The sequence below is a fragment of the Colobus angolensis genome, unplaced genomic scaffold (genome assembly GCF_000951035.1).
Source record: "Colobus angolensis palliatus isolate OR3802 unplaced genomic scaffold, Cang.pa_1.0 Scaffold31, whole genome shotgun sequence".
In the NCBI taxonomy this organism is placed as follows: domain Eukaryota; kingdom Metazoa; phylum Chordata; class Mammalia; order Primates; family Cercopithecidae; genus Colobus; species Colobus angolensis.
In genome coordinates this window covers 4242718-4252884 of record NW_012116377.1, presented here as the reverse complement: position 1 = coordinate 4252884, position 10167 = coordinate 4242718, and the positions used below count along the sequence as shown (strand labels likewise).

At 42.0% G+C, this 10167-nt stretch overlaps 1 protein-coding gene across 7 annotated transcripts in view; it reads right to left on the bottom strand.

The window, feature by feature from the left end:
- Nucleotides 1-5706: 5706 nt before the first annotated feature.
- The window catches only part of CNBP (CCHC-type zinc finger, nucleic acid binding protein), a 15123-nt gene continuing 10662 nt past the window's right edge, over nucleotides 5707-10167 (bottom strand). For 3 of the 7 annotated variants that reach the window (XM_011950699.1, XM_011950701.1, XM_011950700.1), the window contains 4 exons: nucleotides 7858-7995; nucleotides 7668-7760; nucleotides 7301-7499; nucleotides 5709-6789 (listed from right to left, as the gene is read on the bottom strand). In XM_011950699.1, the coding sequence (XP_011806089.1) occupies nucleotides 6672-6789; nucleotides 7301-7499; nucleotides 7668-7760; nucleotides 7858-7981 (534 nt within the window). In that variant the 5' untranslated portion in view covers nucleotides 7982-7995 and the 3' untranslated portion in view covers nucleotides 5709-6671. Of the gene's footprint in view, nucleotides 6790-7300; nucleotides 7500-7667; nucleotides 7761-7857; nucleotides 7996-10167 lie in introns of all 7 variants that reach the window. The other 4 variants (XM_011950703.1, XM_011950704.1, XM_011950702.1 and 1 more) reach the window with 4 other exon arrangements.

Here is a 10167-nt window from a genome sequence, read left to right as displayed (position 1 = left end):
TGGAACTAGAGGCCATTAAGTGAAATAAGCCAAGCAGAGAAACACAAATATCACAAGTCACTCATGGAACTAAAAAGAGGATCTCATAAAGATACAGTAGACTGAGGCTAGGAAAGGTAGGAAAGGAAGATGAAGAGAAACTGATAAATGGGCACAAATGTAGTTTGATAGACTAAAACACAGTGTTAGATTACAATTATCTACCATACATTAGAAACTACCTAAAGGAGACAAGTTTTCTTTTTTTGTTTTTTTTTTTGAGACAGAGTCTCACTCTGTCGTTCAGGCTGGAGTGCGTGCACTGCAACCTCTGCCTCCCAGGTTCAAGTGATTCTCCTGCCTCAGCCTCTTAGGTAGCTGGGATTATAGGCGCATGCCACCATGCCCGGCTAATTTTTGTATTTTTAGTAGAGGCGGGGTTTCTGTGTGTTGGTCAGGCCAGTCTCAAACGCTTGACCTCAGATGATCCGCCCGCCTTGGCCTCCCAAAGTGTTGGGATTATAGGCGTGAGCCACCATGCCCAGCTTTTCTCCTTTTTTTGAGACTGAGTCTTGCTCTGTCACCCAGGCTGGAGTGCAGTGACACGATCACAGCAAGCTCCACCTCCCAGGTTCACGCAGTTCTCTTGCCTCAGCCTCCCAAGTAACTGGGACTACAGGCACCTGCCACCATGCTCAGCTAATTTTTTGTATTTTTAGTAGAGACGGGGTTTCACCGTGTTAGCCAGGATGGTCTTGATTTCCTGACCTTGTGATCCGCCCGCTTCGGCTTCCCAAAGTGCTGGGATTACAGGCATGAGCCACCGTGCCTGGCCAAGTGCCCAGCTTTTTCTTGACAGGAATCTCACTGTCACCCACGCTGGAGTCAATGGCACAATCTCAGCTCACTGCAACCGCTGCCTCCCAGGTTCAAGCAATTCTCCTGCCTCAGCCTCCTGAGCAGCTGGGACTACAGGTATGCACCACCATACCTGGCTAATTTTTGGATCTTTAGTAGAGACAGGGTTTCACGTTGTTGGCCAGGCTGGTCTCGAACTCCTGATCTCAGGGTATCCACCTGCCTCGGCCTGTAATCCCAGCTACTGGCGGGCTGAGGCAGGAGGATTGCGTGAACCTGGGAGGCGGAGGTTGCCGTGGGCAGAGATTGTGCCACTACATGCCAACCTGGGAAACGGGTGAGACTCTAAAAAAAAAGGGAGGGAGGGAAAGATGGACGAACAGACGGACAGGAAGACAGTAAGGAAAAAAGAAAAGGAAGAGCACACATTAATTCCCGGGAGTCTTCTCCCCTGGGCTTGCATTTTAAAGGATTTAGAATTCTTCCATTAATAGTTCCTCATAACTGAAGTTATCCAGGATATCTATCATCCACGGCTCTCAAACCATAAAAACCACTTAGTACAAGATTAATGAGGAAGTTCATGATGAACGGACAAAACTAAAATCACTGAACGCACTGATCATGCTTATGATCACCGAAACTAAAACCTGACATTTTGCACCTCTTGATATGATGCAACAGGAAGCACACTGCATCTCCTATGATATATTCTTGTCTAAAAGAAAGAAAAAGAGGTCGGGTGCAGTGGCTCACACCTGTAATCCTAGCACTCTGGGAGGCCAAAGCAGGCGGATCACTTTTAGTCCGGGATTCGAGACCAGTCTGGCCAACATAGGGAAACCCCCAACTCTACTAAAAATACAAAAGTTAGCCACATATATTGCTTGAACCCGGGAGGTGGAGGTTGCAGTGAGCCAAGATCGTGCTCCCACAGCACTCTAGCCTTGGCAACAGAACGAGATTCCTATGCAAAAAAATAAAAAAATAGCCTGCCGTGGTGGCAAGGCACCTGTAACCCCAGCCACTTGGGAGGCTGAGGCGGAAGAATCACTTGGGAATCAGAGGTTGTAATGAGCTGAAATAGCGCCACTGCACTCCAACCTGGGCAACAGGGCAAGACTGTCTCAAAAAAAACCCAAAAAAACAAAAACCTATATATATATATATATATATATATATGTTTGTATATATGTAAAATCAACCTTCTGAATCTACCACTTTACAAAAACCACGGGGGTTAAAATCATGTGAAACAATGTCACGATATAATCAGCCAAATACAGGTCATAGGATCAACCTCAAGTTTTCTTCAGTAAAGACAGGAAAACTGCTAGAGACTTAGACACTTAAGAGACATTACGAAACACGTGTACAGAGAGCATTTGGATCCAGATTCGAAGAAACAAATTAGAAAAATTATTTTCATCAAGTGAAGAAAATTAGACACAGACTAAGTTATGCATGCTACTAAAGAATTACATTAGGCTGGACACAGTGGCTCTTGAGTATAATTCCAGCACTTTCGGAGGTCAAGGCAGCAGGATCACTTTAGGCCAGTAGTTTGAGAGCAACCCAGGCAACATAGCAAGACCTCATCTCTTTTTTTGGAGGCAGAGTCTCTCGCTATCCCCCAGGCTAGAGTGCAGTGGCACAATCTCGGCTCACTGCAACCTCCACCTCCTGGGTTCAAGTGATTCTTCTGCCTCAGCCTCCTGAGTAGCTGGGATTACAGGTGGCTGCCACCACGCCCCGCTAATTTTTGTATTTTCAGTCGAGATGAGGTTTCGCCCTGTTGGCCAGACTGGTGTTGAACTCCTGACCTCAGGGGATCTATCCGCCTCTGCCTCCAAAGTGCTGGGATTACAAGCGTGAGCCATGGTGCCAGGCTGCAAGACCTCATCTCTACAAAAAATTAAAAAATTAGCTGGGCTTGGTGGCACACGCCTGTAGTCCCAGCTAGGCGGCTGAAGTGGGAGGATCCCTTGAGTCCAGGAGTTGAAGGTTACAGGGAGCTGTGGTTCAGTCACTGCACTCCAGCCTGGATGCTCATAGCAAGACTGTCCAAAAAAAAAAAAAAAGGCAAAAACTTTAAGCTGAACCTAATAATTTAGCCTCTAGACCAGGAAACAGAGATAAAGAGAAACAAGTTAAATGATACTGTAAGGAAACCTGTAAACAGAGGACATTCAAAAAAACTGTTGTAGCCTCCTAACAGTTAAATTAGGAGAATAAGACAAACTAAAGAAACCAATTAACCTGGCCGGGCACAGGGGCTCACACCTGTAATCCCAGCACTTTGGGGTCTGAAGTGGACAGACCACTTGAGTCAGGAGTTAAGAGACCAGCCTGGCCAACAGGGTAAAACCTGTCTCTACTAAAAAATTAGCTGGGCTTGGTGGCGGGCACCTGTAATCTCAGCTTCTCAGGAGGCTGAGGCACAAAAATTGCTTGAACCAGGGAGGTAGAGGTTGCAGTGGGCAGAGATCATGCCACTGAGCTCCAGCCTGGCCAACAGGGCAAGACTCCTTCTTAAAATAAGAAAAAGAAACACATTAACCTAATGCAACTCATAAACACTGACTGGATCCTGGTTTGGAAAGAGTAGCTACATAACACTTTTTAGACACTATTATGCTATTTGAATATATGTTTAGATACATTAAGTATGATAACAGTATTGTGGTAACAAGAACATCTTATGCATGATAAAGTGAAGTGTCACGTCTATAACTTACTTTCAGACTATTGTTAAATCCAGAGGGAGAAAACACATAGGTGTTCATTGCACTGATTTTTTTTTTTTTTGAAATGGAGTCTGTCTGTTCCCCAGAATGGAGTGCAATGGTGCCAATCTTGGCTCACTGCAACCTCTGCCTCCCTGTTCAAGGTATTCTCCTGCCTCAGCCACCTGAGTAGCTGAGAATCAAGGCACATGACACCACACCCGGCTAATTTTTGTATTTTCAGAAGAGACACGGTTTCCCCACGTTAGCCAGGCTGGTCTCGAACTCCTGACCTCATGATCCACCTGTCTTGGCTTCCCAAAGTGCTGGAATAACAGGTGTAAGCCACCATGCCCAGCATGACTCCTTTTAATTAGCTGGGTTTCTCTGTAAAATACACAATTTCATGCGTTGCATTTGCTTTCTAGTCATCAAGGTCAATGCAAATAAATTTTCACCTTATAAAGGAACACTTTGTGGTCTCCTGTGAATAGGTCCTTAATTATGTGTTTCAAAAGGTCTCAAAAGGCAACAAATTCAGCACAAGGAATGAGTGCATTAAGCAAAGGGAATTCTAAATTTTAACCAACCCACTTCACTTTTTCGCTTCCCAACACACAAAGCTGTGATTAACACGAGAAATTATTATTAACACTAAGTTGACCTGAAGAGCCATAACAACATATCCCATTTACTATGTTTTAGGTTTTCCTACATAAGGCCCAGAATTTGGGGGGAAATAACTCCATGTGCACACCAGCCCCCAAACCTCATTTAACAGTGATGCCTTCGAAAACAAGTTTTTCCTTATGCTGTTTCATACATGTGGTAGAAAATAAAATTGTCAAGATATTTATTAACATGTGAGACATACAATTTGCTCAGTAAAAATAGCACATGAAAAAATATTATAAGCTTATATTCATAAAGAAATGAGTATGTTATTACCTTTTTCTTGCTTGCTCTGGACTATTAGATAATTTGACATGGTTGGAATGTGCACAGCACAGCTGAGACACCACCATTTTAACACTGAATCGCTATACTATGAACTGACAGAACCCTGCATGAAGGATGAAAAACTCATACGCCAAGTGAAGAATCACAAAGCATGGAAGGGGAAAATGAACTAAATGGAAAAAGTATATGACGCCTACTGCATTTAATGTCAAAGGAGGGGGAAACAGAGGGCATGGGGAGTGAAGAATGGTTGAGGTTCCAGGCTGTAACTGTATATCCTTAAGTAAATTAAATTAAACTCATCTACAAAGTGAGTTAAAACAGGTGAGTTTTAAGGTCCATCTCAACTCTAAATAACATACTAGCAAAAACAAGGAATCCACCACTTCAGATCCTTATGAAACCCAGGAAAAGGTGGGGCACATTGGCTCACCTGAGGTCAACAGCTGGAGACCAGCCTGACCAACAACATGAAACCCCGTCTCTACTAAAAATACAAAAATTAGCTGGGTGTGGTGGCGGATGACTGTAGTTCCAGCTACTCGGGAGGCTGAGGCAGGAGAACTACTTGAAGTGGGGGGCAGGGGCGGGGGTGGCGGCTGCAGTGAACTGAGATCGCACCATTGCACTCTAGCCTTGGCAACAGAGCGAGACTGTGTCTCAAAAAACACAAAACACTAAAACAGCAATGGTATTAAAACTGTTCAGAATGGGACAGACACGGTGGCTCACGCCTGTAATACTAGCACTTTGGGAGGGAGAGGCAGGTGGATCACCTGAGGTCAGGAGTTTGAGACCAGCCCAACATGGTGAAACCCCGTCTAAACTAAAAATACACAAAATTAGCAGAACGTGGTGGCAGGTGCCTGTAATCCCAGCTACTCAGGAGGCTGAGGCAAGAGAATTGCTTGAACCCGGGAGGTGGAGGTTGCAGTGAGCCGAGATCCCATCACTGCACTCCCGCCTGGGCAACAGAGCAAGACTCCATCTCCAAAATAAAACAAAACCACCACCACCAAAAAACTTGTTCAGACTGAACACAGAACTCAAGGGCATTATTGTAATGCATTACAAAGAGAATTTTCTATAGCTTTGCAAAAGTATCTAAATCCTATACATCCTTTTAACAGCAATTTTCATTATTGAAGACATAAGTACAAAAAGAAAAGTCCAAACTGTCAGCTTTCAGTCCTCCACATTCCCCTCTTTAATATGGTATTTTGCACTATATACATTAATGAAAATTTGAAACAAAAAAGAACTTTAGTCAAACTCCCCTTCCTCCTCCAGCTTTATTGAATAGTTTAAAATTACATTTCTATTTTCTAGGACTTCAGTTGCTCTTTCCATCTGACTTTTAAAAACTGATTACAGCAAATGAAACACAGTTGTCTAAGTGATATAGTATACAAAAATAACATCTTGATTTCTGTGAAAATGCATTTCTCTGCAATTCCTGAATAGCTCCAAATTATGCTAACTCTGAGCATTGATGTTTACTCTGGGTTTTAGATTTAGTCTTTGAAAAAAATGTGTTCTAAACCTTTGCCATCACCATCTATGTGTCCAACATCAACACTGTGATGAAGTTGTTCCTGTTTAGGCTTTTATTCCGATTTCTCTCGAACAGCCATTAACACGCACGTTTATCTTTTTGTTTACTCCCACTCAACTGTATGTTCTATGTAGGGCCTGATACAGATGTTACTTGATGTTATTTAACAGCTACTGAGGTCAGACAATCCAAGGCCATCATTATACTAAAATTAAAGTTATTTATGGAAGTTCATAGACACTTCCAGAATTGGTTTTACCTCCTACATGGGAACATGTTCAACAAACCCAGGACGGGCTTACTGGTCTGACTCAACTCTCCCCATTCATCAATCCCTATTCACCAGTGGCACGGAAAGGGGGTTCTTTAACAAAGCATTATACATAACACCTCTACCAAACTAAACATAAACTTTTTTTTGTAGTTAAATGCAGAAAGTCGGTTTTTTCCACCCCTTTCCTCCTTTTACACGGCAAGTAAAGCTCACTGGCCTGGGAGTTGCCTCTATCTGCCAACCTTTGGCCAGTGAAGAGGATTCAGAGAAAATAATACAACCATCAATCAGAAAAAGGAGGGGCGACAAAGGAAAATAATTAGGCTGTAGCCTCAATTGTGCATTCCCGTGCAAGGTGCCCTGACTCGCCACAGCGGTAACAGTTGACTTCACTTGTCTTGCTGCAGTTGATGGCTACATGACCAGTTTCACCACACCTAAAAAAGAAATTAAAATACTTTTCACAATGGGCCTCAGAACAAAACTGTCTACCAAAGCAACAGTCACGATGCCAAACAAAACGCCTGATCCTTGTCTTCATGCAATTAACCCCTAAGGTTTCACAGACATGTACACAATATTTATCAAATTATACACTTTACATGTCACAAACAGGCAAAGATTTCTGGTTACATGATAAAAGATTTATGTGTATTAATTATAGAGCTTTCTATGAAGTCTCTGGAAGTTTCAAACTGTAACACTCTTATTTTTATGTATTAAAAAAATCCAGTTGTGAAAACTGTCCTTGTACCATAAGCCACAGGATATCAGGGTAGAATACAAAATTATATACAGACAGACTGCCAGTTATGTATGGTGAAAATTGGTCTTATCTGGTCACAGCTAACTTTCACTGAATTTATTAAAGCCCTTCTATTTATAGCTAATTCATCTCTGAAGAATCTCTGCAATGAGTTTTCTTCTAACAACATTCTGACACCTTACCTATAGCACTTCACTTTGGTGCAGTCTTTTTGAATGTGTCCGAATTCTCCACAAGAATAGCACTTCTGCTCATCTGCATGGTCGCAGTCACGAGCCAGATGGCCTGGTTTGCCACAGTTGTAGCAGCATTGCTCTCGCTCTCTCTTCGGCTCCTTGCAGTCCTTGGCAATGTGGCCACCTCTACCGCAGTTATAGCAGGCTTCAACAATAAGGAAAAGAAACAGACCAAGACTATAAAACCTTTACAAAGTGTTATGTTTTAAATTATACAATACAAAACCTCAAAGGTGGAAATGCTATATGCAGTTGCGTATGCTCACTTTTCCAAACTCTAGAGGGGTATGAAAAGGAAGTGTTAAATACTTACCATCCTCCTGAAGATCACAATCCTTGGCAAGATGACCAGACTCACCACAGCGATAACAGATGTCTGGAAGAGATGAGGAAACAAACTGGAAACCTGTTTTGAGCAAAAACAAAGAGAATTCGGCTGGTCAGACCAGTCTTGATACTAACAAATACTGAAGTACTTCAAATTTTTCTAGTCGACAAAATACCTCTATCCGAGGTAAAACCACCTCTGCCACGGCTTCTCATTCCACGACCACGGCCTCCACCAGTAGGACATTCCCGGGCCCAGTGGCCAGATCGTCCACACTTGAAGCACTCATTGCTGCTCATGGCTGCAGTCAGATCTTTGAAATATTAAAAGTAACAACATTAAACCACTGAAAGTTCTTTTAACTTTTATTCTCCGTTAAATGTATTTTTGGAAAACCATTATGGGGGAAAAAGCTAGCTCATACATCGGTTAAAAAAATAGCTGGGTGCAGAGGCTCACACCTGTAATCCCAGCACTTTGGGAGGCCAAGGTGGGTGGATCATGAGATCGAGACCATCTTAGCTAACATGGTGAAACCCCATCTCTACTAAAAATCCAAAAAGTAGCCGGGTAAGGTGGCGGGCGCCTGTAATCCCAGCTACTTTGGGAGGCTGAGGCAGGAGAATGGAGTGAACCCGGGAGGTGGAGCTTGCAGTGAGCTGAGACAGTGCCACTGGATTCCAGCCTGGGCAACAGAGTGAGACTCCGTCTCAAAAAAATAAAATAATCATACAACTACATGCTTATTATAGACCTATTATAATATACACATTAATAGTTATTGATGGAAGTGATGGAATTTACAGGGTTAGGGTCAGTGAAAATCCATTATGAGAACAAATAATTGGTAGTGGCCAGGCGCGGTGGCTCACACCTGTAATCCTAGCACTTTGGGAGGCCGAGGCAGGTGGACCATCTGAGGTCAGGAGTTTGACACCAGCCTGGCCAACATGGAGAAATTCCGTCTCTATTAAAAATACAAAAAATAGCCGGGCATGGTGGCATGCGCCTGTAATCCCAGCTACTCGGGAGGCTGAGGCAGAAGAATCACTTGAACCTGGGAGGTGGAGGTGGCAGTGAGCAGAGATCATGTCACTGCACTCCAGCCTAGGGGACAAAGTGAGACATACATACACACACACGCACACAGAAAACGGATTCTCAGAGTGAGGAGTCAGTGAAGGAAAATACTCTCTTAACCTTAGCACCTGATAGTACCTAGTAATACTGCAGCACTTGCCTGGTGACTGAGATATTCCTTAGAACAGGTATGTTAAAACAAATGCAAGACACAAATTTTATCTCTAGATAGTACAAGTACAGTAGGCCCTCTATATCCATGGGTTCTGCATCCATGGATTCAACCAACCTCGGAATAAAAATATTCAGTGGAAAAACAAGTTGCATCTGTATCGAACATGCAGACTTTTCTTGCCATTATTCCCTAAACAATACGTTAACTACTACTTATTCAGCATTTACATTGTGTTAGGTATTATAAGTAATCTAGAGATGATTTTAAAGTATATAAAAAGATGTGCAAAGGTTCTATTGCAAGTACTACACTATTTCGTATCAGGGACTTGAACATAGGAGGATTTTGGTATCTGAGAGAGTTCGTGGAACCACTTTTCCACAGATACCAAGAGACGACTGTATAATAAAAACACTAGAAAAATGACCATGAGTTACACCAAAGCGCTAATAATGGCACATACAGCACTGGGAACATTTGTGTTTTGTTTTCTTTTATTCTCCCCTTTCCAAATGTTTCTGTAATTTTACATTTTAAACAATGCAACTTGGAATTTCATAATAAACTCCTTTAATTGGGTATCATTTTAAAATAAAAATAAAACTCCCACTAAAGCAAATAGATTTTGTACTTCTTACGTAATAATCTAAAAATAAATTGAGGCTATTCTTAAAATAGAATGATATGGAATAGAATGGAATGAAAACAATGTAACTATATTTTCACACTTCAGTATCTCAATATTTTTACCCTTAATTCCATTGTCAAACAATGGCACACAGAGTCGTAGTTTAAATATCCTCTCAAACCTAAGCACAGGCATCATCATCTAGAAAAACATATTTCCAAGTGAGTAAAACTGACTGGATAATGGAATTAGCTAACCCAACCACAACACCAAAGACCCAAAAGGCAGTCAGAAAAATGGCAAGGTTCTCCACTTTCAGTAACTGTTTAACTTTCTACTAACTCTTGCCATTTGCCTATGAACATATTACCAAAAAAAATTATTTGGCTATGAGTTACTGGTGCTTTCAGATGCACAAAATGTATTTCTAGTCAGAAGAAACCAGCCAGTGAAGGAGATTAAAAACAGATATTTACAGAATTTCAAACAGTATCTGCTTTGTAATCATTATTTCTTAACTATACTAGTATCAAGCATCCTAAATTATGTAAAGTATTTGCCGGTTTCCACCAAAGGGAAGAGTCAGGATTAAAAAAAAAAAA